This window comes from Podarcis bocagei, assembly GCF_964188305.1.
Source record: "Podarcis bocagei genome assembly, chromosome: 10".
Lineage (NCBI taxonomy): Eukaryota > Metazoa > Chordata > Lepidosauria > Squamata > Lacertidae > Podarcis > Podarcis bocagei.
In genome coordinates this window covers 26,591,221-26,618,998 of record NC_138135.1, presented here as the reverse complement: position 1 = coordinate 26,618,998, position 27,778 = coordinate 26,591,221, and the positions used below count along the sequence as shown (strand labels likewise).

Here is a 27,778-nt window from a genome sequence, read left to right as displayed (position 1 = left end):
CGGTTAGCATAGTGGATTAGGACCTCAGAGAGATACAAGGGTTCAGCCACCAACCTCACTTGGGAGGCCTTGGGCAAGTCACTGTCTTTCAGCCTAACGGAGATGTTGTAAAGGTAAAATGGTAATTGGGAAAATGATTTGAGGTCATTGGAGAAAAGCTAGATATAAATGTAATAATAAAATAAACAAAGAACAACAAAATGAGAACTCCCCCCCCCCTCCAGTATACTGTTGAAATGAAGAAAGTGTGTGTAGGTATTCTTTCTGGGGAAGGACCTTGAATTTGGTTAATTTCTGGTACTCAAAACAAATTCCTGGATGCAGAAGAACATAAGAATAGCCTGCCAGATCAGCTCAATGGCCTATTTAGTCCAGCACTGTATTCTCTCCGGTGGCCAACCTAGATGCCTGTGGGTAACCTGCAAGCAGGACTTGAGCTCAAGAGCACATTTCCCTCCTGTGATTTCCAGCAACTGGTATTCAGAAGCATTGCTGTCTCCTTTTTCAATATATGTTTTTGCACCAAGTTCTGGTTGGTGGATCTTGGAATACTAGTTAAAAAAAGCCTGAGATCTGCTTGGATCCATAGCAAATTGCTTGTACCTTAAGATCTGCCTTTGAAGCTCTACTTATGTGCCTATTTATAATGGAAATAAGACTGGCAAGCTGACAGACAAGGGTAGAGCCAGTGTGGTGTAGTGGTTAAGAGCGGTAGTCTCATAATCTGGGGAACCGGGTTCACGTCTCCGCTCCTCCACATGCAGCTGCTGGGTGACCTTGGGCCAGTCACACTTCTTTGAAGTCTCTCAGCCTCACTCACCTCACAGAGTGTTTGTTGTGGGGGAGGAAGGGAAAGGAGAATGTTAGCCGCTTTGAGATTCCTTACAGGGAGTGAAAGGCGGGATATCAAATCCAAACTCCTCCTCGTCTTCTATTCTTGCTCATGGCCCTCCAGATGTGGAAGGTGATTTCATGGGACATTACACAGAGCCCATCCCTTCCAGGTTTTAAACAGGCTATTTTTACTGTGGCCTTTATCAGTTAATTTGAGCTGAGTGCAAAACTAATATTTTCACCTAATTGTGATAATTTTATATTATGCTGGGGTAGTGATGGTTACTCTTGATTTTTAGTTATGTTCTCAAATATTGTTTTGAGATTTTTGCAGTGTTTTATATGATTTAAACGATATTTTATGTAACTTGTAAATTGCTTTTTGAAGAATTTTCATTTAAAAGTGGTATATGGGATTTAAAACTTTTTAATGTGATACAAGTAATTGGTAAACTGCACCTTCTATTTCCCTCCCATAAAGATGAAACTCCAATAATTGATAAACATGGAAAAAAAAGACCTTCGCTGACTCCTCGTCCTGTAGTTGAAGATGAAGTTGGGTAAATAGTTTGGTATTTATTTTTTGCCATGTAATGTTAAATTATTTTTTACAGTTATAAAGTATCAGTTACGTTTCCAGTGCCTCTTTGTTACGATTATTGTAGCCAGAAGTATATATTACTTTTACGTTGTTAAAACACAGCACCTTTACATAGGAACGTAACTAAAAAATTGTTGGCTGTAGATCAGAGCTGGATAACCTGTGGCCCTTTAGATGTTGTTGGACCAGGTCCCACCAGCCTCAGCCAGCATGGCAAATAGTCAGGGATAATGGGAATTGTAGGCCTACAACATCTGAAGTGGTTAAATACTGGTGTGTATCCAAAGCTTCTCTTCTTCCAAAAGTAAGGAGCTTACTCTGATATAAGGTGCTTACCCTGTTGGAGGAATCCTCTTCCATTGGAGGAAAAGAACCTTTGAATCTAGTCCACTTTAATTAATTAAGGAAGGATAATTCAGTTGCCCTCTTTTCAAAAATTATTACAGAATAGAGAGGCAAGGAAGTTCTGAAGTTAACGGAGACTATTAGGGAGCAAGTCCCAAGGAACATTGTGGGATTTCTGAGTAGACATGGAAAGGATTGCACTGTTCTTCACATATTAAGTTACATCCAAACCACCATCAAATCCCCAACAGATCAACTCATAATGTAATAGAAGCCCATGTAAACCATGTTATAAATGTAAACCAATTTTACAGCATAATTCTAAACAGTTACTCTGAATTCTATGAGAATTATTCCACAGTAAATGTATTTAGGATTGCAGTCTTAAATCTGTTTCAACTGCCATGGCTTCCAAGAATCCTAGGAACGTTAGCATCTCTGACAGAATTTTCAGCAGACTCATTAAGCTTATAATTAAAAATGGCAGATTTCAACATAAGATGTTTTAAACTACTGAGTCATAAACAGGTTATGCCCTTTATTGATTATATATTTGATGGGGAAAATCTTGGCAATATTTAATTTAGTTTCTCTGTGCTGTTATAGTTTACATTCTCCCCCCCCATAGATGCCCCAAAGATTACACCCCTTCACAGTGCTGATTTCCCCCCTCCCTTTGTCACAAGGCTTTTAGTGGTGTTAATTATTGTTGGTCTCTGTTGCAGCTTGCTACCACTTACAAATAATATCTGAAAAATATAAACTAGTTCTCTTAATGCAAAAAAGTCATTTTAAAAATATGAATATTTTTATAGGGGAGAAGTACAGAATATGCTGGAAAGATTCGGAGGTATGTTTTAGAAAATACTTACATACTGTCAGTTAATAAAATAGTTATATGGGAGAAGGGTCCTGCCCTTTTATTTCAAAATACAGAATTGTTTCCAAGTAAGTTCCGCTCAGAGTAGACCCAGTGAAATAAATGGATATGGCTAGCTTTAGTTGGATATAAACCAGTTTTTAAAATAAATTTTCTCTTTTTAGTCATATGAACAAATTAACAATTTGCATTCCAAACATTACTTCCTGTAGTATGATGGCAGGAGTGTAGTGTGATATTGTCATCTGTAGTACTTCAATAGATTGATCAATTGATTGCCGTATTTTTCGCCCTATAGGCCGCACTTTCCCCCCTCCAAAAATGAAGGGGAAATGTGTGTGCGTCCTATGGGGTGAATGCAGGCTTTCGCTGAAGCCTGGAGAGCGAGAGGGGTCAGTGCGCACCGACCCCTCTGCTCTCCAGGCTTCACGGACCTCTCCGCAAGCAGCGGGAGCGCTCCCGCTACTTGCGGGGAGTTGCCTGCATGCTGAAGCCTGCACGCGCCGAGCTCAGCGCGTCCAGGCTTCGCGGACCTCTCAGCAAGCAGCGGGAGCCAGCGCTGGGCTCCCACGGCTTGCAGAGAGCTGCCTGTTTGGGGGCTGGGGTCGGGGGAAGCTTGGGCTTCCCCAGCCCCGCACCTGGGGGGGAAATAATTTATTTCCCCCCCAAAAAACTAAGTGCGCGTTATGGGACGGTACGTCCTATAGGGCGAAAAATACGGTACATCAGAGTTGCAATAACTTTGCCAAAGCATATGTGCCAATGCAAACTTCAAGATTAGGGTGCAGGTTATCCATGCATGCTCAGGAAAAGCTTACTTAGAAATTTATATGTCTTTGTTCTGGGTTTCACTCTCATGTGAAACAAATTCTACTAAAATAGACTGGCTAGGGCAAAATGTGATGGAACATGGCCTTCATTAATCTGTTAGACATTACTGGCAAGATTCGGTCTTGTCTGTGTCCATATCAGTCGCCTCCATAGCAAGAACCTAGCTCTTCTCCGTTTTCTGTAATGAAGGGTTGTAGTTAACAAAGGATGATGAAAAAAAGACTTCTTAGTTTATCCCAATGCCTGCTCAAGGACAAGGACTTGCAATGCTTCTTTGATCTAATCAACTGACTTAAAAAGTATCCCAATTAACTGAGGAGCAGTTTTTAAAAATAAAAATATATATTTTAATACAAGTGCTTATAAAAGCTACTGTATGGCAGGAAACAGCTTAAAACACAATCTCCCTTTGGCATGCTTATTTCTTCTGAAATGATGCCAGTTACAACACATGCACATAATCTAAAAACAAATGTGTAGTGGTTCTAGGGGTTGCTCGTGCGTAAGCCGGTGCTTATCTCCCCAGCTGGATGCAAACACCTGGCTGGGTTGCCTAAGTGAACCTTTTCTGTCCAGACAGCCACTCACCCGTGGCTGACTCAATCGCTGGCAGAATCCGTCAGTGGGCGTTTCTTAAACTTCTTCCAGCAAAGAAGCTCTTTGACGCCTAGTCTCCTCCTACTCTCTCTGCGCGAAAGCCTTCTGCGCAAGGAGGGCGTGGGCAGCGAAGGACCCCTACTCTCCCCGCTGGTCCCAGGCAAGGAGTCATGGGACCGCCTCGTCGCTTCCCCCATCTGCCCCCCTTCTCCACTGGTGCTATGCTGATTCTCTTCCCCAGAAGATGGGCTGCTCCTCCTGACCCCTGGACGCTCTCTGGAATCCCTCTGGCTTTTGCTCTCTCCCTCCGGCACTGATGGCAGTTCCCTGACAAAATGTGTTTCTTCCTTCAGCTGTGTTTTTACCTATATGCAGATTTGATTAATCTAGTGACTAAAGTGCATATAACTGAGCAACTAATCTTTCTCTAATGAGGTTTCAGTCCTGTTAAGGATAAACAGCATGGCTACAGCTTATCCAATTTGAGCATGGGCCACAAGCTTTCTCAAAGCCATCTTGAACTTCATGAAGTTTTGGAATATGTCTGCAAATCATGGAACATGAATAATACTGTACTTAACAGTGAAGAAAGGCAACTGCTTAACCAATGCTGTATTTTGCTCCCTTGATATTCTACTGTCTCTTATTTTGCTCCCTTGTCTCTTATTTTGCTCCCTTGATATTCTACTGTTCTCTCTAAAGTTTTAGCCTCAAAAGGTATCATGTTTTACAAAAGCACCTGCCTAGATTGTTTGGTTATGGGCATGCTTGAAAAGGGCTTCATGTAAGAAGAATCCAAATCTTTGGGCAGACTGGATTGCGCCAGCCAGCTTCCGCTTAGTTTCTGTGTTTATTGTGGGGTGTTAAAAGTGTTGATGGCAAAATACTTCACTGATAGATCAGCACACTATAAAAGCTGCCATATAAACACTGTAATTTTAATACAGCTTATACTAGATTCAAAATTAGTTTGAGAAGAGGTCCCTGAATTCATGCATTAATTACTGTAGCCACTACTGTAGCCTAACGCTGCAACAGCCCTCCAGGTGTAGTGTGTGAGACATTCTAGCCTTTCTTTGCAAATCTTATAAACCTTTACATATGTTTTAAGATACAGTGCCTAATGATTCTTTGTCTTTCTGCAGCGGACATTAACAAAGCTCTTCTGGCTAAAAGGAAAAGATTAGAAATGTACACGAAAGCTTCTCTCAAAACAAGCAACCAGAAAATAGAACACGTTTGGAAAACACAACAAGAGCAAAGGTGGGGGTTATGATTAACACTAACATACATTGCACATTTGTGGCAGAGATTCAACATGTGGCCCTCAGTCTGATTCCATGTAGGTAGGGAGAGCAAACAGGCAGAGAAGCCAAAATGGATGAAAGCAATAATATATGCAGACGATCAGATCAGACCTGGGAAGAGCAATCTATCTTTCCCTCTCTTAGCAGCATGTTAAACGGGGGAAAAGAGAAATGGGGGTGCCAGAGAGAGGGTGGCCCTGCTCACTATTGGCTCTGTTCCTGCCCATGAGCAGCATGTGGCCCCCCAACAAGTTGTACTGCTCCCCTGGAAATGTGACACTAGACCAAAAAAGAATTTCCATCCTGGACTTAGTGTCTGAGTTTTGATTGTCTGTCTGGATATGATTTCCTGGTAATTTACTATAGTAAAGGAGTTGGTTCCTAATCAGAATATTTCATTCTGAAAGCAAATTCTTTAAAATAACATTTAAGTTACATTCTTAAAGGTAAAGGGACCCCTGACCTCTTACATTATTTATTTGGAAGTTCACCTCACTGAACGTAATTGGGCTTACTTGAAGTAAACATGGATTGTAAACCTACTTTGGAACAATACTCTTCAATGTTCTATGGTGTGTTTTTTTCCAAATTAGAAGGCCACCTTTCACCTTAGCTGTGTTCTCTCAAATCTACCAACTCTTCCTTTTTTAAAGTTTGTGTGACTAACTGAATGTTTTAGGTTCTCCATCTTTCACTGATGCCTTTACAGTTTATAAATCAATGGTATTTCATGTTAACATTCAAAAATGCTTGCAAAATATATATTTTAGGCAGAAGGTCCAACATGAATATTCTCAGCAGTTCCTGCATGTATTTCAACAGTGGGATGCTGATATAAAGAAATCTGAGGAACAGGAAGAAAAATTAACGGTTTGTTTTTCTTAACTTTTTGAATAATAAATGTAAGTGCCTGAGGCTGATATTTCATTCTCCTTATACTGCGGTGTAGAATGTTACCATTCACAAAACAGACAGGTAATATTCAGGGTTGCGTGTAGCCCTAGCTTTAGGTAAACAATATGCTCACATAGGGTGAAGGAGAGCTAAGTAAATTAGCAGAGTCCAAGTGCTGATCAGTAATAACATCTCAGATATTAGGTCAAAAGATAATGTTACGCCATAGTTAGTAGAGCCAATGTTTCTGCACTGTGATCAACCTTTTCCTTAAATTAATATACACTGAATAAGCTTGCAGTGGTAAGCAACAACAATACGTTCAGTGGAAGATAAGCATTCAGTTACTACTATAAGTTGCCCATTGTTTATGGCGGCATATAAATGTAAATAAATAGCAAGTGAAAGCAAGAAAACCTTGCCATTGGAAACAATTTGACATGTAAAAACTATACACCATTTTCTTAGAATTTCTTTTTTTGTTCATTCACTGACTTGCATGCCCCTGAAAACCCTATATGAATTTACAGCAAAGGCTTAGAAATTAATTGAAGAATATATATACACACATGCACTTAGGGTAATAACTGATGGCTGGTGCATACTGGGAGTAGTTGAGTGGAAATAAAGGAAACCAACAGTAGGTGGACCTAGAGCAAACTAATTCTAGTTTTGTCCCTAACCTTTTCCTTTCTGAATCCTACACAGGCCAGGGTGCAGCAGCAGCAGTCACTGGCAGTGTTACCCATGGACTGGATATAGGCAAGGCAGATGGGGCAAACTGAAGTTGGTGAGGCAGTGCCCCATTTGTCCTAGCATACCAGCTTCCACTGCATTTGGCTATGCTTACCGTTTACAATTAGTAACAGTGTGAATTTAGCTTTATTATATGAATATTTATCCCTACATTTATTATAGCCTCTTTTTCCTTCCCTAGAACCTGTTTCGGCAACAACAAAAAACTTTCCAACAAGCAAGAATAGTTCAGAATCAAAGACTGAAAACAATTAAGCAGCTGTATGAGCAATTTTTGAAGGTATATTAAAAAACAACAACCATTTGATCAAGTCTGTTATTAAAAGTGCATTGTTATTTTAGTTTACAGTATATTAAAACAAAGGTTGTGTGAGAAGGCAGCTTCCACCACTGGTTTTCTCTTCCCCTCCTTCTACCTACATCTCCCCAAACCTCTTTCCAGAGGGTCTAGATGCCCTTCTGCATGTTGGGGTCTGTCTCATACAGGCCTGTGATAGGCCAGGAGGATTTGCCTGAAATTTCACCAGCTTTCTTAGAGGGTTTTTGGAGGGTACAGAAGGAAGGGAAGAAAAAGACAACCTGTTGCATGAGCTGCTTTCTGCTCATAGAACTGCTGGATACAAACAGAAATCCTGTGCTGTCCCTGCTGCTAATATGGCAAGATCTGCAGTGGCATACTAGCTATACATTTATGTTTAAAAATAATTGCAACTACTACTTAAACTTTAACTTCATGTTGCATCCATTCTGCTCTGTTTCCACTTGATTATTTGACACCTAGTATGCTTTGCATGAAGAGTAGCATGAGCATCAACTGAATATTGCCCCAGCAGTACTGTTGATCATCTCAGCATGGCTACATCTTATTTTCATAGTTGGACAAAACACACATATACAGTGGTACCTCGGGTTAAGAACTTAATTCGTCCCAGAGGTCCGTTCTTAACCTGAAACAGTTCTTAACCTGAGGGGTGCTTTTGCTAATGGGGGCCTGCTGCACCGCTGGCACGCAATTTCCGTTCTTATCCTGGGGCAAAGTTCTTAACCTGGAGCAACCACTTCCTGGTTAGCAGAGTTTGTAACCCAAAGCGTCTGTAACCCGAGGTACCACTGTAATGCTAACCTTGTCAAGCCTTTACATTTACATTTGTACATGCATATGTGTTAGTAATATCACTGCTTTGTAGACTCCTTTGTCATCTTGCTTGGCAATTCCTGTAGGGCAGTTGAACAATATATTGTTTGGATAAGCAGTGCAAAGAATGGAACACTATTCCAGATGAACTCTTACCACTTAGCATAATTACTTCTCAAAATTTTGATGTGTTTAGGCTACTATCGTTGCCATTGCTAGGCACTCTGGTAATTCATGGCCATTCCTTGACTTCTAAAATGTAACAAAATTTCTGGGTGTAAACCAGTAACAGATTTTCATGAAGCTGCTATCTGATTTTAGAGTATGGAAGACATGGAGAAGACTCATGAAAGTCTTTTAGTAGGTGCACAAAATGAGCTTCGGAAAGAAATGGCTATGTTGCAAAAGAAGATCATGATGGACACTGTAAGTGTTAATACTGATTTATGGAAAATTTCAGAGACATTTTAAAACAACATTTAAATAGAAAAATTAAACATTTACCATTTATATTCAGCAAGTCAGAACACTATGATACAAAATGTTACATTTGATCAGCATTTTTTTCCTCTCTTAACAGCAACAGCAAGAGATGGCAACTGTTCGCAAATCTCTTCAGTCCATGTTATTCTGATGGCTCAGTGGAGATACAACTTGTACCTAAGTAACATGATACAATTATATACATTAGCCATATGGGGAGGAAGAGCCAGTATTTTAAACGCCATATTAAAAATTGCTATATTTGAATACCTTACATTCAGCTCTGATATCAAAGAAACCGACAGCTCATTGCTGCTTAGCAACAGGATATGCTAATTTTATTTTTTTCCTGTGTCTCTCAAAGTATTCCTAATGGTTTTTAATTTGAATCAATCTTTTTTCACCTCTTAAATTCAGAATCTAAATCCCAGGGTTAAGGTACCTTTTTGAAAGTTCAAGATACTTAATGTTATTTAACTGACAGACTGTTATTATCAGAGTGTTTGGTACAAAAACAAATTGCATGTACTATGGGGATTCAAGGCCTTATTAAAAATTGTGTACTTGCAGCAGAACTATATAAAATGTTTCAGGTTGCTACCAAAAAAAACGTTTCATTCTTATATACCAACCCAAGTAATATGTCTTAATCTGAAAGTTGAAGGAGATGCATAAGAACTTCCTTTATGATTATAAAATAAAATATACATGTTGCTAGTTTGGGATTTCCTTTATTATAAGGCACTCTTAGTAATTTTCCAGTTTCATGGTCTCACCGTAAATAAAATGTTCTACTTTTTTGAGGGAAGATAGTCTACCAGCCCCTAATATTATCAGTAAATTCTGAATAACTAAACAAAGACAGAGGCTTACACTCTACAATTCAGGAAACCTAATTAAAAGCAAATTTTAAAAGTATATCAAGCAAGTACCTATCTCCAAAAACTCTAAATGAAATGTTTCTTTCCCCTCCCAAACAGCAAAAACTTCCGTCATTGAGCTTTGTTTTTTTAGAAAAATAAAAGCATAATCATATTTCCATACTGTAAAAACACACTGGTAATTCAAGCATTACAAATGAAACAAAATTTTCATTACAGCAACTTAGAATCACAGTTTTAACTGTTTGAAATGTAGCAATAATTTATTTGGTCTTAAACTCTGACATCACTTTAAAGGAATCCAGAACAATTACTACATGCTATAATAATGGCAGCAAACCATTCACCTAGTTTTTGGATAAATGCATGGTTTTATTTAAATGCGAAGGTTTGCCACCATTAAATATCCTAATGCCACTTCATGGAGATTCTTTAGTGCCCATTAGTCAGCATTTAATTTTGAATTTGGTGACATGCTGAAGATCCCTCAGTTTTTTAAGCAGACCATCAAATTCTGAAGTCTTGTCATTTGTGGGTATTTACTGTTTAGATCTTTTCAGCTAGAAAATAACGATTAGTTGTTTTGCTGTTAGAGATCTTCATCACTTGTTTAAAACTGACCCAGGAGGGTAACAGTTTTCTTTCTAGCTAACTGTTCAGTACTTTCCTTTTTAATGGAGAAGACTGGACAACTTTCTTACAGTGAGCTTCTAAGGCACATGTGGGCAACCTGTGGCCCATATGCAGCCGTTACAAATGCCCAAACTGCTTCTGAATTTTGCTGGGGGGAGGAAGCACATGTAAATCACATTCTTTGCAGATGATGCACTGAGAGGAACAGAGCTGCAATGGGGAAGAAGGCACATGGGGAGAGGTAGCCCCATAAACTTTCCTTCCCAGCTTACTGGTAGACTTCTTTCTGGATAAAGTTGCCAGGATTCCCCCACCCCCCATTGTTAAACACATAGCCAAGAATCACTTGGGATTGCTTGGATAAAGGAACTGTGTTGTATGAACTAGCTCTAAACACCAAGAAAAAGACAACCCTGAATTTCTTGGAAATAGTCAACCCAGCTTGTCTGATGATAGTACCTACAACTGGTTTTATTGTTTACAGAGCATCAAAGCTAAGTTGGGGTTCAGATTGTTTTACGTTCTTCTGAAATACATATATTTATAACTGAATTCAAACTCAAATCTGTTGCCAGTAGAAAGAGATCAGCTCAGTCACTAGATCTATCCACTCCTGTCACTTAGGTGTTTAAAACTTTCTGAGAAGGCTTTGCATTAAGTGAAAATATATGAAACTACACATTTGTCCACAGCTGAGGTTGGCATATTTCTTTCCACTTAGCTACACAAAAAGACTTGACTGGGAGTTATGGTTCTATTTTTCTGGTCTCACTAAAGCATACGACATCTAGAAGAAAGTGATGAAAGACACACAGTAATCCTCCAGAGACCATCACTGTACAAACTGCTTCCTAAACAAAACAGTTTCTAGACAGGATGATTAAATCCCATGTAAAAACAGCACAGCTATATAATACCTAGACATCACTGATAAATTTTACTAAATGAAAATGCAAATTTATTTGTTGCCTGAAATGTCGAAGACTTTATTCTACTACATTTTTAAATGACTTCACATTCTGGTGTATTAAAGAGGTTTTTGTACCTATGAGAGGAATTTATTTTGGGTTGGGGAGAGAAAATTTAATCAATAACACTGCCAAAGGGCACGAGGTGTTAAAAAGCCCTTTCCTCATTCCTGCTCAAACTGCATTTTGTAAAGAAAGAAATTGTTGGAGGAAATGTATGCTGTATGTGTTTTGGTCTTAGCAGACTGTTTTACCCAGCTTAACATCCTTCGCTCACTCATTTCTTTAAAAATACAGGGTGGAATTCAACATAGCGCTCAGTGGGGCATGTGCATGGGGAACGAGGTCCAATCACACAACAGGACTTTCCTCCAGCTTCTCCGCACCCCCATGCAAGCCTCCAGAGCAGATTTACAGTGCAATGAGGGCAGTGAGGATGTCCTGGTATGCAAGCAAGCCTCATTCTGCGCTCAATAACAATGTTGAATCCTGCCCACAGGCCAAATTCTTAATAGCAATTCACAAATATTTATACTGTAAGCGAAAGAAGTAAGTGTAATTATGATGCTCCCTGCTCATGCAAAGAATTTAAACACTACTGCAAGATAAATTATGCCATAATTTTAACCTTGACAACTAATTTATGGCTAAATTCCTTATTTTTTTTCCTTTAACCAGTATCAGAAACTCTTAAACATAGTTAATATGAAAAACACACTCCTAAGACTTTGATACAAGATGACAACTCAGTAGTTTTAGCCCTTAAATATATAAAAAAAATTCAACTAAGACTCTAGTTTTCTCCAAAAGCAGTGAAATGTAGAATGGGTAACTTTTGCAGTATTTTACACAATTACTGTCCCTATATAATGAACCAACATCACACTACCTTCTAAGAAATCCATATTTGGCTGTTTCTTACGAGTTCAGTTAGCTGCCAAGTACATTAGGTTTTCAAGCATTTCTGTCTGCAAAGAGCAAAACAAGTTTCTAAACAATAATTTGCTACTTTGTAGCAAAAACTTCCTTAGACCCTCTACTCCTATGATTTCAAAGTAACAATTACAGTAAGTCCCAACAGAGCCTGTAGGAACTTGGTATTATATAATTAATTTCATTTAACCTCTCATGCACTTAAGTTCTCTTTGAAAATTTCCACAACTGCATTGCTGAAAAGGGTATTTTCCACCATTCAACACTTTCCCCACCCCCAACCAACTCCTCCTCTTCGCTTTCAGCTATAAGTCACTCATTATGGTTTTGAACCTGTTCAGGAGCTTGATGAGTTGAGATTTTGAAGACGTGTATGTGAAGGTGAGCTGCAATCTGTTTGCATAACCCAGTGGAGTATCTCAGTAAATCAATCAAGGATGTGAACTAAAGAGGGAGAAAAAAGTTCAGGGCTTAAGATCAAAACATGTGTTGCACAAATGAATTATTCTGTGCTTAAATTCCCTCTCGCTCTTCAAGGCACACAGATAAAATTATCACAGAAGCATTCCCCCTTAATTCTACAATTGTTAAAACGTTCTAGTTAGATCTGCAGTTCAGAGATTACATGCATTCACACTGAAATACAGAAATTTAAATTAACTTCTGAAGATGAAGCCATTCACCCCAGTGCATTCACCGACTTATCATCATCATCCCTACTATAATACACAGCCAGGATTCTTGGCATGGATAGGGTGGGCCAAAGGAGAGTGGACAAAAGGAGAAGAAAATAGGTCAAAAAAGTCATTGCTGCCTTTCTTCCTAATTTAATACTGAATTAAGAAATACAGGGAATATCTGGTTTGTAGTCCGGCAATCATATCTAATCAATAAAACGTAGTTTTGTTTCTTCCCTATGATGCAACTTTATTTAGCAGTCTGAATTTAATAGTCAATTTCATTCCAACAAACCCCACAAATGTGCAAGGAGTAGATTTGTGCATGCAATAAATTGGTAACCAGCTCTTTAGGTTTTAAAAAAAATTATGACTTTTTTTGCAATTCTTACAAACACGCTGTAAGATAAGCAATTGGAATCTCATTGCAAAGAGGGAGCTGAGACAAAAGAATTTTCTAAGGTCACCTAGTGGGCTCATGGCAGAAGTAAGATTTGAATGAGGGACTTCCCAATTGAAACTTGATCTCAACTTCTCCTTTACCACCAGAACACTGCCCAACACAACTAAAAGCAGGTATACCTCTCAGCTGGATTGCTACCTTAATCTGTTTGGAATACAAGGCTGGAGAGTCTGACTCAAACACCCAGAAAGGAGAAAACACTTTCCATAATTTAGTGAAGCATATGGAAAACTGCTTACCAGTGCTATCCACAGAATGATATATTCATCGATAAAACTGTTGAAGTACTGGTCTAGAAACAAGAGGCCAGGCCCAATAAATGCAGTATCTTGTAGGAAGATTTCACTTTTGGTCATGTGTGCAATCTATGAACAAAGATTAGATTTAGTTACTAAACTAAGATGTTTTGATCCTATTTTAACACAATACAATTTGTTCATCTCTTAAGTCAGTACCTGAACCCATTCAAGGATTCAAAGAAATTTATAAGCAACATAATGATTAAGGATATGTTTTGTTTCCAGACATGTGGTTTCTTAATTACAAACATTTAAGAGAACTATAAAGGCTTAAACATAAGGAATGCTCAGGGCAGAATATTAGCTGTAATGGGTAACTAGTAATCTTCATTGGTGTCTGTCATTAATTGAAACATACTTGTATGAATGGAATGGACCTTTTCCTTCCACATGCCCTCAAATATGCTCCAGAGGATTGGGGGTACCCACCACAGTAGATTTAGAGGCCACGGGATGGGAGAGCAAGGGGACATCCTGCTGCACAAGCAAATTTTCATCTATGTGATGTTGGCTATCATCCAATACGTTTTGCAAAAGAACGTGCAGCACAATTCTGTCCATGTTTATATTGAAGTTAATCTCTGTCCAATGAGTCTCCTTATTAGTACAGGACAGCAGCCTTAAGGTCAGAGCTGAAGCTCCATGTCAGCAATTGCCTATATTGAAAACGGCATCAGCAAAGAAATACTGTGTAATGATTACCTGACCTTGCAACAAATGTTGAATCACTTTAAAACTAAGAAACCATTTTGTCATTTCTGTGCTCTTTACACTGAATAAGCTGTACGGTGCTCATTTTCATTTTTTATTAATAGATATCAGCTTAGCAGTAGAACATTCACAATGCTTCACATGCATTATTGCATTAATACAGCATCTTAATAAATGCACAAAACAATGTTAGAAACTCCTTACCACCAACTTTTGTGTGATTTTGGCACTCACAAATCCAAATGTTAAGACATAGAGGCAAGGATGCTTTTCAAATAGTTGCGTTGTAGATTTTTTATAGATCATTATTGCCAAAGTAATAATCAACCCTATATGAAGGCCTGGTGACAGAACACTTGTTCCCTGAAAGGCACAAATAATTAAATTATATCAATTTTATAACTTGTATCCCACTCTCATGTGCCACACACACCATGAATTCAAGTCAGCTCACACTAGCAACAAAAATCCAATGTAAAAAGCCCAAACATACATCAGAAACCAACGTACAACAATGAAACATTCATGGAGCCAATCACACCAAAATAACAAAATCTAAGGAAAATTAACTAAAGCTGCCTGAACAGCCATGTTTTTGCCAAACAGCTAGCAATAAAGTGTGAGAGACTGATGAACCTCCTTCAGCAGGACATTCCACAGAGTAGATGCCCTGGAGGAAAACTTCAGATGATGAAAGCAGCAGGTGGGAAGGACATACATAAGGACGTGGTCCTGAATGTACTTATGTCTCAAGCAATTTAGGGCTACTACTACATCTGCTAGGTATGCGGGTGGCGCTGTGGTTTAAACCACTGAGCCGCTTGGACTTGCCGATCAGAAGGTTGGCGGTTTGAGGCCCCGCAATGGGGTGAGCTCCCATTGTTTGGTTCCAGCTCCTGCTGACCTAGCAGTTCGAAAGCATGCAGTTTAAGTAGATAAATAGGTACCACTCCGGCGGGAAGGTAAACAGTGTTTCCATGTGCCAGAAGCGGCTTAGTCATGCTGGCCACATCACCAGGAAAAACTGCCTGCTCCCTCGGTCTGTTAACTGTCAGGGGTCCCTTTACCTTTACCACATGTACTTAGATTCTCACTTGCCCTTTACATCCCAGAGCAGGTTACAACAGTGTAAATATACAACATTAACATAAGTTTAAAATAATCTGCAATCAAAAGTATAGGGTGAGTCCTAAAGACATGTCTCTCAGGAGTCAAAAGGCCTGGGTTAGTTCCAGAAACAAACAAGTAGCCAGTTCAAACTGAACAAGAGGGGAATGGTGTGCTCTGAACGCCTAACCCCAGTCAACAACTATTCCCAAATAGTAGATAGTAATATTTATATTATTACAATGGATGTTTAATCCTAGATACAGAATAAAACTTGCTAAATTAGGCACACAGCAAACCTGTTTATATAAAACATCACAGTAAGGTAAAGGCAACTTTGTGTATCAAACATTTAGGTTTGTTTGTTTGTTAAAGAACACTTACTGCTATTGTAGAGCCATTCTTCCCCACGCCTCCTCCAAATATTACTCTGAAATAATTGTAACTGGAAAATATTGCTCCACCCACTATTCCAGCAACAGGAATCATCTTCAGTCTTAGATCCAGCACAGGAAGCTTGCAGGGAAAATGTAGAAGATTTTAAGATAGATTAATGTCTTTCTGCCATAATTGAAACATTTTAGCAATTTTTTGAACTATCCATTTTCTTCATTTTTAAAAAAGAAATCAAATGAAGAGCATAGTCATGGTAGCAAAATAAAATGTAGAGCAGAGTTTAATTTTGCTAGGAACCCAAAGGTTACATAATTGTTTTAAATTCAGACAGGCATGTTGCTACTAACATCTATAAACAACATGTATCAGCTTTCTAGCTTTTATATTTCTGAAAAATGGATAGTTCTTCCCAGTTCACTGATCAAAACAGCAGCAGCACCACCACAGGAAATGCAAACACCATCTGCCTGTTTTGTTATATCTTGCTATGAAATTGCATTACCAATACTCTCCAGCTAATAGACCTTTAGAATGAGTATTTACCTTTCTTATTCAATTGTAGTTTCAAGGAAACTTCCAAGACGCAGCAAAGGATTAAAAAGAAGAGTAAAAAAAAATGAATTTCCTGTAACCCACCAGGTTACACTAAGGATATGTTATTGTGACTTCTCACAATCAATTCAACAGTTTATGTAAAACAGAATAATGAATGGACTTTCACAATGTAGAGTTGTTTTTTAAAAGAATTCCACATTTTGACTGCTTACAGTCATTTGAGAAGAGAGCATGCATTTCAAAATAAAAATAAGTTTTAGTAGATATATTATAGCGACATGCCAGAATATTGATTCGCTTCCAAGAGTGGACTCAAGATAGCTGGGAGCTCTGCTGTAGCTGTTTAAAAGCTTGCAGTGTGGTCCCCAGTGCCGATTTTCAACAATCTCTTACCATGCAATTCACACCTAGCTTTACTATTTCATCCAATTTCTTGGATTTCCAAGCAGCTAAAGAATTGTGGCCACATTAAGCTTAACTACATGGATCAAGGCAACAGAAAACCAACCCCAATGTATGTCATTACAGGGGTAATGTTTCTTCAGATGCTACTGCATGCATTCGGATTATCTCAAGCTGGTTGTCTGCAATTCTGTGTTCTACAATACAGGCATAAACAATGCATTCTTGAAAGCAGAGGCAATATAAATTTGCTCTGATGTTTTGCTAAAGTACAGAACATGCATTCTGCTGCCTTATGACAAATTCAGCAGAACCTTGCCGTTCTTGACAGCAGCAGCAGTTGCGGCCTGGTGTCACCATGGCCAAGCTGGGTGACAGACAAAAGCCTCTCATGTGGCCGGCCAGTGTCATCAACCCCAGTAAGCTATAGGAAGTGACAGGACTCCCCTACCTCTTTCTAATTTAAATTGGCCAGTCGGAGGCCATACTACGGGGTGGAGTCAGGTCTGTTTCCAAATCATGAAAGCTGACTGAACCACCTTCCAGCAGTGCAGTCAGCACTGAACATCCCACCCTCCCACTCTGGATAAATTTGGCCCTGCCTGAAGGTGGTGTGTGTGTGTGTGTGTGTGTGTGTGTGTGTGTGTCAGCTTGCTGAGGAGTCTCTTGGTCTCCATATTTGGCCCCTGGGAGGAATTTTCCTGCAGGCCAACTGGACCAGTCTAGGGGTTTCAATTACCTCCCAGCAACTGTCACAGATTGCTGGCAAAAAAAAGGTTGGATCCTTAGTCTAATCTCCTCCTGATAAAAGTAGTAGGGTACCCTGGTAAAGGGGTCCCAAGGGGAAGTCCATATGCCCAGACGGGGGCTAATGGGCCACAGAACTCCCTGACTGGCAGCCTGGAGGGGTTGCCTATATCTGATGTGCATCAACTGGGCCGGCTGATCCAGGATACATACCCAATGCCTAAGCCAAATTCTTCTTACATCTGTAAAGCTGTGGCCATTTAGATCCCAAAAGGCTGTTATTTATTGCTTCCTACGTCTCTACCCCAGCGACCTCAGGCTTACGGCTTACTGCGACTCAGCCCACAATTACAAAAGTGTTATGTGACAGAATTTTGCCAGTTGGGTCAACTTTTATAGAAGCGAGTACAGTACTGAGAATAATATGAAATTCAACTCTCTGTGCAGAGCATTTATGCATTTAAATGATCTGAGTGATTTAACACAAATATCACATATGGCAGATGGGGTCTTTTTCCTCTGTAGTTCTAAACTCATGCATAGGATAGCACATCACAACAGTAAGATGACCGAGCACTGGAACTACATTGGGAAAAGGCATCCTAGGTAAACATATAATCGAGCCAGGGCTTATTTTTTTTAAGCAAAATAAAATAAACGTTTAACAAAATGTGGCATGGGAGAAATACAAAGGATTAGAGGAAGCTGCTAAACAGGAACCATACAGGACTGTGTAATTTACAAACTTTCAAGCCTGATAGTTGTATACAGTTACCTTAGTGTCCCACACTGTTGTTCCACCAAATGCAGATATCAAAAAGAGTATAATTACGGCTATCTGTACTTCAGTTACATCGACTCTGTAATAAAAGAGAAATAAAGTTGATCCACACCAATGACTACTTGATAGGGAATAGCTTACTAAATATTAAGATTCATCAAAGCGGTTGCAGTGGCGTAGCGTGGGGGGTGCAGGGGGGGCCGGCCGCACCGGGCACAACATCGGGGGGTTAGGGTTAGGGGGCGCAAATCCACGGGCTAGGGGCCGCAAATTATTTGCCTTGCCCCGGGTGCTAACAACCCACGCTACGCCACTGAGCGGTTGTGTGCCCAAAACAAATGTTAACAACTTCAGGTGATTCAATTATTTGTGGGATATAAAATTCAAATTTCTGGGAGTTTTTATCAAAAGGTTTTGGTAATTAAATTTCAATATACAAAGTGTATGCTTTGCTAGTCAATACAACAGAAAGTAACTAAGCATTTTTTTCACCAAACTACTGTATCTGAATTTCTCTGTCATGCAATAGGTTTACCCTTTTCAGAATTTTCAGAATTCCTTTTCAGAAGGAAACCCCTTATGGAAGAGCTAATTAATATACTAAATCTCAAACTGGTGGATCCCCTACCCCGCAAAAAGAAATACGCAACGATGAGAGCTGCGGGGGCGGGAAATCCTGTTGGATCTAGGTTAAATTCTACCACCCCAGTTGAAACATCAGGGCAAATATATTTCAAATGTCAGTCACAGAGCAGATTATCCAAATAGCCACTTACTTGCCAAACTTTAGCATGCCACAAACATAGGTTTGCCAGTGAGCACAATAAAACAGGAACATTCCAATAAAGCAACAGAAGAACAGCCAGTCTGGGTTTGTTCCTAGCCGAACTGCTAAGCAGGCTCCAATACCAATGAAAACTGAAAAGTCCAATTAGCTTCCGTTAGTTATCACAGTTATTTGAAGAATGGCATCTAAATAGTTTTGAGCATTTGCATGTAAAACAGTTTGTGGTGGTGCAGTAAAATGGGTGGAGATGCAAGCCATACTTGTGGTGAAATAGGCATAGGCCCAGAGACATTTGCAAGGTTCTTGCTTCATAGATTGCCCATCAGGTAGAGGAAGTCAGGTGGTGGCATCCTTAACCCGTGGCACTCCATGTACTGTTTGACTCCAGCTCCCACCATCCCTGCCAGCATGGCCAATAGTGAGGGATGATGGAAACTCCCATCCAACATCTGGAAGACCACAGGTTAGCTACTGTGGTCTAGGTCAACATCACATTCCTGACACAAAATCTCTTGTATGGAGCCATAACATGCAAATCGTTTTTGTTTGTTTTTTAAATTCCCTATTCTTATGGTCTGTGCTGTATTTCTTGAGACATGGTTGTAAGAAAAATGCCAAACCGGACATTTGGAAGAAACTACACTATTAGCTCTTAAAATCATAGAATTGGAAGAGTTGGAAAGGACTGCCGAGGGTCATCTAGTCCAACCCCCTGCAGTGCAGGAATCCTGTCCACAGCCGTCCCTGGATGGGTTCAAATCACCAACCTTCTGGTTAACTGCAATACACACTGACCCACTGCACCACCTATCTATTCAAGAATATATTGTTTTACTGGATGTGGAGCTTCTTTGAAGCTAAGTTGTATAGAAGTAAAGGTAAAGGGACCCCTGACCATTAGGTCCAGTCGTGGCCGATTCTGGGGTTGCGGCGCTCATCTCACTATACTGGCCAAGGGAGCCGGCGTACAGCTTCCGGGTCATGTGGCCAGCATGACTAAGGCACTTCTGGTGAACCAGAGCAGTGCACGGAAATGCCGTTTACCTTCCTGCCGGAGCAGTACCTATTTATCTACTTGCACTTTGACATGCTTTCGAACTGCTAGGTTGGCAGCAGCAGGGACATAGCAACGGGAGCTCACCATGTCGCGGAGATTCGAACCGCCGACCTTCCGATTGGCAAGCCCTAGGCTCTGTGGTTTAGACCACAGCGCCACCCGCACACCAAAAGCATCATTATTTAAACCCAAGAAATACACAAACATTCTTGAAATCATTCTGATATGCAACAATATATGCAAACTATCTATTATTGTCATATTCTGCCTGTCAGTCCTGTGAGTCTTAACACACAAAAAAGTTTTTTAAAAAGAATAATAATTAATTACCTGTAGAAATAGAGTCACAGCCATGGTCAAAGAGTTCTCCCAAAGGAGAGCTGCTGTTGGTTCTTCTGGCTTGCTTCCCATCAATAGCATCCAGGGACTGGTAAGCAAATAGTCCTAATGCACATGAGAGGAACACCCAGGGAGGAGCCTGAAACGAACACACAGGAGGATTCCATGCTATTAGGCAACTGCTGCAACATATGGAGTATATTAACAGTTGTGTTAAGAGTCTATTACTTTCCTTATCTGTTTGTCACACATTGTACAGTTCCATTTAAAAAGTCCACACAATATAATTTCTTCGAAGGTTACCCAACCCACCCACACTTTCCTACCCTACTGGACTTTGCACAACACATGGGTCAAGCAGACCTGGAAGGCCGCCTTTGAAATGTCATTTTATTGCACAATTGAACCATCCAGCAGAGTACATAATGTGTACTTGGCCTGCTGAACCCTATTGACTTACCTGTCTTGATTAAGAAACATTTGTCTATTTTATAAACTTTAATCCAGAGCGTACATTTAGAAGTCACCCTTTGTTTTTCACTCACAGCTCTATCCCATGGTGGCCTTGGCTTAGCGGAAGTGCAAATTGGGGCTCCTGGCTTTAATTGATCCCAATTATCTACTAAACCCCATTCTTTTCCAAAGGGTCCCCCAGCTCTCAGTAACAACATGTGACAGAGCTTGCCATAAAGGCAAACCCACTACTGAATACCACCCTCACAATTTATTTATTTATTTTACATAAAATGAAACAAAAACCTCCTTAATCTGAGTCATTTCCAAAAGAACATTCTTATACTCTTAACCTGGTGCCCTGCAGATGTTTTGGGACTACATCTCCTATCATCCCTGACTACTGCCCATCGTGGCTGAGGCTGATGGGAACTGAAGGAGGAAACCGGACTGGGGAAGGCTGTTCTGCTATTCAAGGTTCAGGTATAGAACTGGATACAAAACTGCAAGTCTCAGAAGAGACAGGTGTGAATATGCACGCGAAACACAATTATCTTGTGGAACTACTGCAGCAGACAAACCTAGCAACTTTACAAAGATGTACTGGCATCTTCAACATATGGGATGCAGAAATTACATCCTGTTTTTTTTTAAAAAAAAAATGGGATGGGGCTGTTTCTATCCTCTCCTATCAATTAAAGCATAACACTTACCCAGATGTGGGATGGAGGATGGGAAGCCTGTAGTACAACAATAGGCAGTGGGCCCTGATGAATGGCAGACAGAACTAGAGACAGAGTGGGAAGCCTTTAATACTTAGATCACCTCTCTGCTGTAATTAAAGAGGTGTGACCCCAAAGGTCACAACCAGCAACTGATTCATTACATGCTGATCTTAGGCATATTCTTAGTAAGTAATGAAACCAATCATTATAATTAAGTACAATTACTCCCAGAAGAGCTGGCAATTATGAACAATGGGGGCAAAATTTAAAGTTGCTAGATTTTCTAGAAAGTAAGTTTCATTCTGCATTTAGGGAGAACGCCGTTTCTCACATTTCACCCCCTCCCCTTTCGAAGCTATCAGTTACCTTGCACGCCCTTCCAGCAGCAAAAAAGGCTTTCTATATATAGCCATCCTATTGCAATCCACTAATGTCTCTCTCTCAACTTTCATCCTAAAGTAACTGGACCTACAGGGGAAATGGGCTTGCAAATGCTTCAAAGCAAAGCCCAGTGGGAATGTAAGCCGCCATGTTTGGAAACACAAGAAGTTGCCATATACCAAGTCAGGCCATCGGTCCACCTAGTTCAGTACTGACAACACTGGCCGGCAGTAGCTCTCCAAGGAGCCTTTCCCACCCCTATCCAGAGAATGAACCTGGGACTTTCTCCATATAATGCACCTGTGATACCACTGAAACAATACCTGGAGTATTCAAAGTCCAGCTACTAACAAGATGTGTACACTCAAACCCGGGAGTTTGTGTGCTCTTTTTCCTGCCTTGCATATGAAAAACACTAGGAAAATAATATTAAGGACGGAAGCAGAACAAATAGGGCAGGTTGCGAATAAAAAGTACAGTGGTACCTCGGGTTAAGTACTTAATTCATTCCGGAGGTCTCTTCTTAACCTGAAACTGTTCTTAACCTGAAGCACCACTTTAGCTAATGGGGCCTCCTGCGGCTGCCAGGCCGCCGGAGCACGATTTCTGTTCTCATCCTGAAGCAAAGTTCTTAACCCGAGGTACTATTTTTGGGTTAGCAGAGTCTGTAACTTGAAGCGTATGTAACCTGAAGCGTATGTAACGCGAGGTACCACTGTACCAAAGTTGCTTGTCTCCAGTTCAGGACCACTGGTTAAAACAAGCTCACAGCTAAAGACAAATAACTGTTACAGCTTCTCTTAGCCTAAGATTCTTAGTCCTCTGATCAGGCTACACCTCCAACAGCACACACCTCTTGCAAACATGGAAGCTGCTGCATGGGCACACCCACATGCTACTAACAAGTGCTGCCTCTTCTGAGATGGAGGTCTCATTCTGCCATCTGGCAGCTAGCACAAGTGGAAGGGCATATTAGCAGAATGTTCTCAAGTACTGATTCTGTTGCAATAATTTCCACTGTTACAGTCTCAGCATGGATGCCCATTGGCCTCCAAGATTCCCATTTTCTTGTTAGTTCTAACAAATCAAAGAAACACATACAGAAACAAGTTTGGAGGTGTGCAATGCATGGGGAACGTGTGGGATAGAAGGAAAGAATGGACTGTCTGCAAGCTCCAGAAATTTCGGGGAGGGAGTGGGTAAGATAGAAAAGATAGTGCTGAAACCAGGAAAAGAGCAAAATGCAGGCAACAGGGGAAAGAGGCCAGGGCTGCCCTGCTTTGCTATGCTTACAAATTACAGAAGTAGCCAAAGAAGCACAAACAAGGCACAAACAAGTTCAGCCTTAGCTAACCCCAGCGGTAAAGACTCCAAACTCACAATGGCAATTTTCACTCCCCGATACTGCTTGCAAGTTGCAAAACATGATTAATGCAGGAGAAAGCGAAAGTGATGCAAAATTAAAAGTACAAAGTGAAACTGTTGAGAGAATTCCCAGCACAGCGTTTGCTAGCTTGGCACTTCCCCAAAGTTTAGGGCTGGCAATGAAGAGAACTGCAATCCAAAAATCTGGAATGCAGCAGGTTGGCGAAGGCTGCACTAGAAGCATGAACTAAAATCTTAAAGACACAATCCATATAAAAGTGCACACTTTTAATTAAGCACATGCCCAGTTCTCTCATATTGAAACACCCAGTTCTCTCATATTGAAACCAACAGAACATGCAGCAGGCCTCAAGTTCTTGGGACATGGTCCCAACTAAAAGCTGTAACCCTACCCAGAATTTAGTAAGTCCCAATAAGTCTCTGAAGTGTGGTTTACTTCACAGTAGACATAATTAGGCTCCCATTCCACACTACATGTAGAATTATTGCCTTAACATGCTTAACTTCAGTTGTTTTGAGGGAGGAATCATAGAATTTGAAGGAACCCCAGGGGTCATCTAATACAATCCCCTACAATTCAGGAATCTCAACACACGGCTCCCCATGTGATTTGAAACCATACAGGACTCTGCTTAGCTTTGCAAATGTGCTAGCAGTTTTATTGCTGCACCAGGGAATGTATTCACATTTTGGTGGGAAGGTAGTATTTTTATCAACAGATCAACATTTGATTGGCTTTTTCAACACTGTATCTGGATGGTGTTGTGTACATAAATTTCCTGCCAGTGCAGTGACTTAAGGGAGAGGAAGGAAAAACAAGCTGCCAATTTCTGTAACACTTTTGTCGAACACTTCTGTTAGCAGTAGTTTGGTGACCTCTTCTAAACTCAGGACTGTGTATAATTCTGAGCATTGTTAAAGCTTGGTGTAAACAACAACAGAAGCTGCACAAATAGCAGGTTCTTTTAAAAACATTGGTTGAATCTTTATCTGTCTCTTCCCCAGTTCCTATTTGTTGAGGAAGTAAAATGTTTAGGCGATTATATCCATTTGTCACCCACTGAATGTGACTGTTCCAAGCTAATTCTGACCTCAAGGGGTGTTTCTGCATGTTTTTAATCCTGTGTAGACCAGACCAAGCAGAATATCATGATGCAAATGTTTACTGACAGGCTGTCTAGTCCTCAGAGCACTTCAGCCAACTGAGCACTAGCTAATCCTCCTAAAGACAGAAACTGAACTTCCCTTCTCTATTCACAAATAATAATATTCCCAATTCATATTTCTCCCACTCTTCTCACAGAACCATATCCAGCTAGTCCAACCCCCCCCCCCAGCTTGGTACAGGAAATATCTCCAGTAAGGAGGAGCCCACCAGGGAACAGGGGCAATTGTTGAACTGCTTTTAACGTAAAGAAGGTTCTCCTATCTACATTTGACTTCAGCTAGAAATAGAAGATACAACCATTTTATCTTTTTACACAGAAGCAATGCCAACTGATTATCAAGGTTGCAGCCTTCTCTTCCAGGGGGTGGCTGTGGTTGTTTATGCTGCAACAGACCCAAAAGTCTTATGGTGCCTTGAAGACTAGCAAACCATGCTGAAAGGCTATACCACAATAAGTCTGCTAGTCTTTATTGGTGCCATAAGACCCTTCTCATTTCAGCCACAATATTGTTCGTACTATATGCACAAAGGCTTCGATTGCGCCATTAGCAGTGCAATTCCTTACCCACCATCAGCTGAGTGTTGGGATTAGAGTTTCTCAGCAAGGAAAACAAGTTTGCTGCTGTTTGCAGCTTTTTATTTCTTTTTTGCACAATAGGGGAATCAGCTTCTAGCAAGAAGCTTGGGGGGGGGGCGCGTCCCAGAAAGGAGTTGCAGAAAGTTGGGGGATGGGGAGCAAGAGAACAGGAGAAACTAACTGTTGGATAAGCACTGCAATAGCATATCCAGAAAGATTACTTTTAAATCAATAGATCCTGAAATACAAATTAAAAACTCACAAAATAGTACAGACATGAGGTGAGGAGGAGTTGTGTCATTTGGCACTTGTGATGTTACAGGAACTCACTGGCAAATATCAGTAGGAAGGGGCATCAGAAGTGTAGTTTCAGTAAACATTCTCCTCCACCCCATCAGTGACGTTAACAGAGAGCCAGAGACACATTGTGGGAACTTTTGCAAATTGAGAGTCTACTTTCATCAGTGTGGCGCACTCTTCAGCAGGTACTCAAGATACTTGCACAGTGACATTCCATGCAGTATGATAGGCATGAAGAGGCCCAGGAAATAGGCACATTAGCTTTTGGCACAAGGGCTCACTCTCTACAACTCAAGTACACAAATCACATTATCTGAGCAATTGCAGGGGGGTGATGGAGGAGTGAAGCTAGAGTTGAGCTGGATTCTCTAGAAAGTTTATAGCATTTTTCTTTTCTCCACTCATCTCCCTAGGAAAAGTTGGCTTCTGTACAGAACTTCCTCAGAATACCTTCCACTATTTTGGGTGGCTGACATTTCCATTCCCCACCCCCAAACACCCCAGAACGATGCTTGGTCTAGGGCACTATGGAAGATGCAAAATCTCAGCACTGTTGGTGCTGCTGCTACCTGCAGAGTCTGCAGCACCAAACAAGTGGTGTCATTAGGAAAAAGGAAAAAGCTATTCTCCTGATAATTGCTAATGCTAGGCTCACCCCCAATTAACAGTTGGGATAATGACTCCTGCCACCTGAATAAATTTCATGAAATGGTTATTGAGCTCAGAGACAGATGGGAGAATTTACAGAAGTCATTTACACATGGCTCCAGATGTACGGTCTCCAGCACAAGGACTACCTTGAGGAAAGAGGTCTGGCTTCCACCTAACAAGCAAGCACCTGCATTGATCTCATACCTACAACTCATCACACACAAAAGCTGTAAACTTTCCCCAACATGTTTTGGACTATAACCCCCACCTGTCAAGGTCCAGAACATCAGAAGAGCACTAGGTTGGTGAAGCCTGCACTAAACCTAAATTCATTTGTCATCAGATAGGATCCTGCTCCACATCTATCTCTGGGTGGTCTTTTTGTAAAAAAGGCATCCCACAATCCTGTAACCCGACCTCAGCTGTAGGCCTCTCTGACACGGCTCCCCTGCAAACTAACTTACTTGGGGGAAAGCCCTAAGTGTCTGGCCACAGCCAAAAGGTTCTTTTCCTTTCTTTTGGAAAGGAAAGCCCTTCTTGAAAGAGGAGCACCCTGCTGCTGAGCACATCCCACTTTGGCCTCCTGTAAACAGATTCTGCAGGCTTGTGCATCACCAACCCTATTTCGCCAGATCTTTGCTGCCGTCTGTATGCCTAACATCGTGGAAGGCGAAGCCTCTCTCGAACCACTTCGAATTCCACTTTACAGTGGTACCTCAGGTTACATACGCTTCAGGTTACATACGCTTCAGGTTACACACTCCGCTAACCCAGAAATAGTACCTCGGGTTAAGAACTTTGCTTCAGGATGTGAACAGAAATTGTGCTCCGGCGGCACGGCGGCAGCAGGAGGCCCCATTAGTTAAAGTGGTGCTTCAGGTTAAGAACAGTTTCAGGTTAAGAACAGACCTCTGGAACGAATTAAGTACTTAACCCGAGGCACCACTTTATTTTGCGTTGCAAGATAAGGACGGGAAGTCGAATGTCGTGGCCCTTGCAGACAGGCAGAAGTAGTTGTGCGCCATACACATGCATGGACGACACAAGCCCCCTTCCCACCTAGTCCTGAAATGGGCTTCAACAGAAGAGCCCAACCAGGCGCCAGTCCTATCGACGCGGCAGGCTGCTTCCTCCTCCGCCGCCGCCGCGTTTCCTCACAACTCAACGTCCCGAAGACTGCTCGTTTTGTTTTCCATTGGCAGCCGCTGCTCCCGGCTGCTTCGTCTCTCCCCAAGTCCAGCCCCTCCCGGCTCCCCAGCCAGGCCAGGCCCGCCCCATCCCTCCCCGGGCTTCGTCTCCCCACCGGTGGTGGGGGAGGGACGTTGCCTCCGCGGCCGCCGCTGAGGGGGCAGCCGAGGAGGCGAGTACGTGGCGAGGGCGCGCGGCGAGCTGCTCCTACCTCTTGGTGGGCGCTGGGGCAGTAGGCGATGAGCGCCAGCGTGGGGAGCAAGTTGAGGACGAGGCCGCCCAGGGTGATGGCGTTGGGAGCCAGCCAGGCCGGCGTGCGCTCCACCAGCCAGGCCCAATAGCGCTGCAGCGGCGGCTCCAGCAGCGAGCGCCCGGACGCGTTGTAGCGGTGCTGCTCCAGGCGCCGCAGCTGCGCCGCGCTCAGAGGCTCCGGCAGCAGCAGCAGCGCCATGGCGGCTCCCCAGCCGACGCCGCCCTGCTCTGGGACTCCCAGCGGCGACGGGGCAGGAGGAGCAGCCGGGCCGCCTCCCCTCGCCGGGGCGGGAACCGA

General features: G+C 41.5%; 2 protein-coding genes across 6 annotated transcripts in view; one reads left to right on the top strand and one right to left on the bottom strand.

The window, feature by feature from the left end:
• The window catches only part of SYCP3 (synaptonemal complex protein 3), a 13,842-nt gene extending 4,462 nt beyond the window's left edge, over window positions 1–9,380 (top strand). For all 4 annotated transcript variants that reach the window (XM_081212276.1, XM_081212279.1, XM_081212278.1 and 1 more), the window contains exons 3-9: window positions 1,316–1,394; window positions 2,596–2,630; window positions 5,234–5,351; window positions 6,166–6,265; window positions 7,227–7,325; window positions 8,502–8,606; window positions 8,761–9,380. In XM_081212276.1, coding sequence (XP_081068402.1) covers window positions 1,316–1,394; window positions 2,596–2,630; window positions 5,234–5,351; window positions 6,166–6,265; window positions 7,227–7,325; window positions 8,502–8,606; window positions 8,761–8,814 — 590 coding nt within the window. In that variant the 3' untranslated portion in view covers window positions 8,815–9,380. The remainder of the gene's footprint in view (window positions 1–1,315; window positions 1,395–2,595; window positions 2,631–5,233; window positions 5,352–6,165; window positions 6,266–7,226; window positions 7,326–8,501; window positions 8,607–8,760) is intronic.
• CHPT1 (choline phosphotransferase 1) lies at window positions 8,608–27,778 on the bottom strand. 2 transcript variants are annotated; one of them, XM_081212267.1, is made up of 10 exons: window positions 27,440–27,778; window positions 20,391–20,538; window positions 18,993–19,134; window positions 18,211–18,295; window positions 15,720–15,851; window positions 14,433–14,591; window positions 13,458–13,583; window positions 12,412–12,522; window positions 12,035–12,113; window positions 8,608–8,840 (listed from the first exon to the last, which is right to left on the bottom strand). In XM_081212267.1, exons 1-9 carry the CDS (start codon window positions 27,677–27,679, stop codon window positions 12,072–12,074), a joined length of 1,185 nt encoding a protein of 394 aa, XP_081068393.1. In that variant the 5' UTR covers window positions 27,680–27,778; the 3' UTR covers window positions 8,608–8,840; window positions 12,035–12,071. The 2 variants fall into 2 exon arrangements, with proteins under 2 accessions (XP_081068393.1, XP_081068392.1); XM_081212266.1 differs by lacking the exon at window positions 12,035–12,113 and having other exon boundaries at window positions 27,440–27,777.

Bases quoted from the DNA above. Each gene is read 5' to 3' on its own strand.
- CHPT1 (XM_081212266.1), bottom strand. From the start codon at position 27,679: ATGGCGCTGCTGCTGCTGCCGGAGCCTCTGAGCGCGGCGCAGCTGCGG. The intron at 20,539-27,439 runs GTAGGAGCAGCT...TGTTCGTTTCAG, and splicing joins GCCCCAGCGCCCACCAAGAG to GCTCCTCCCTGGGTGTTCCT. The intron at 13,584-14,432 runs GTAAGGAGTTTC...CTTTGTTCATAG, and splicing joins AAATCACACAAAAGTTGGTG to ATTGCACACATGACCAAAAG.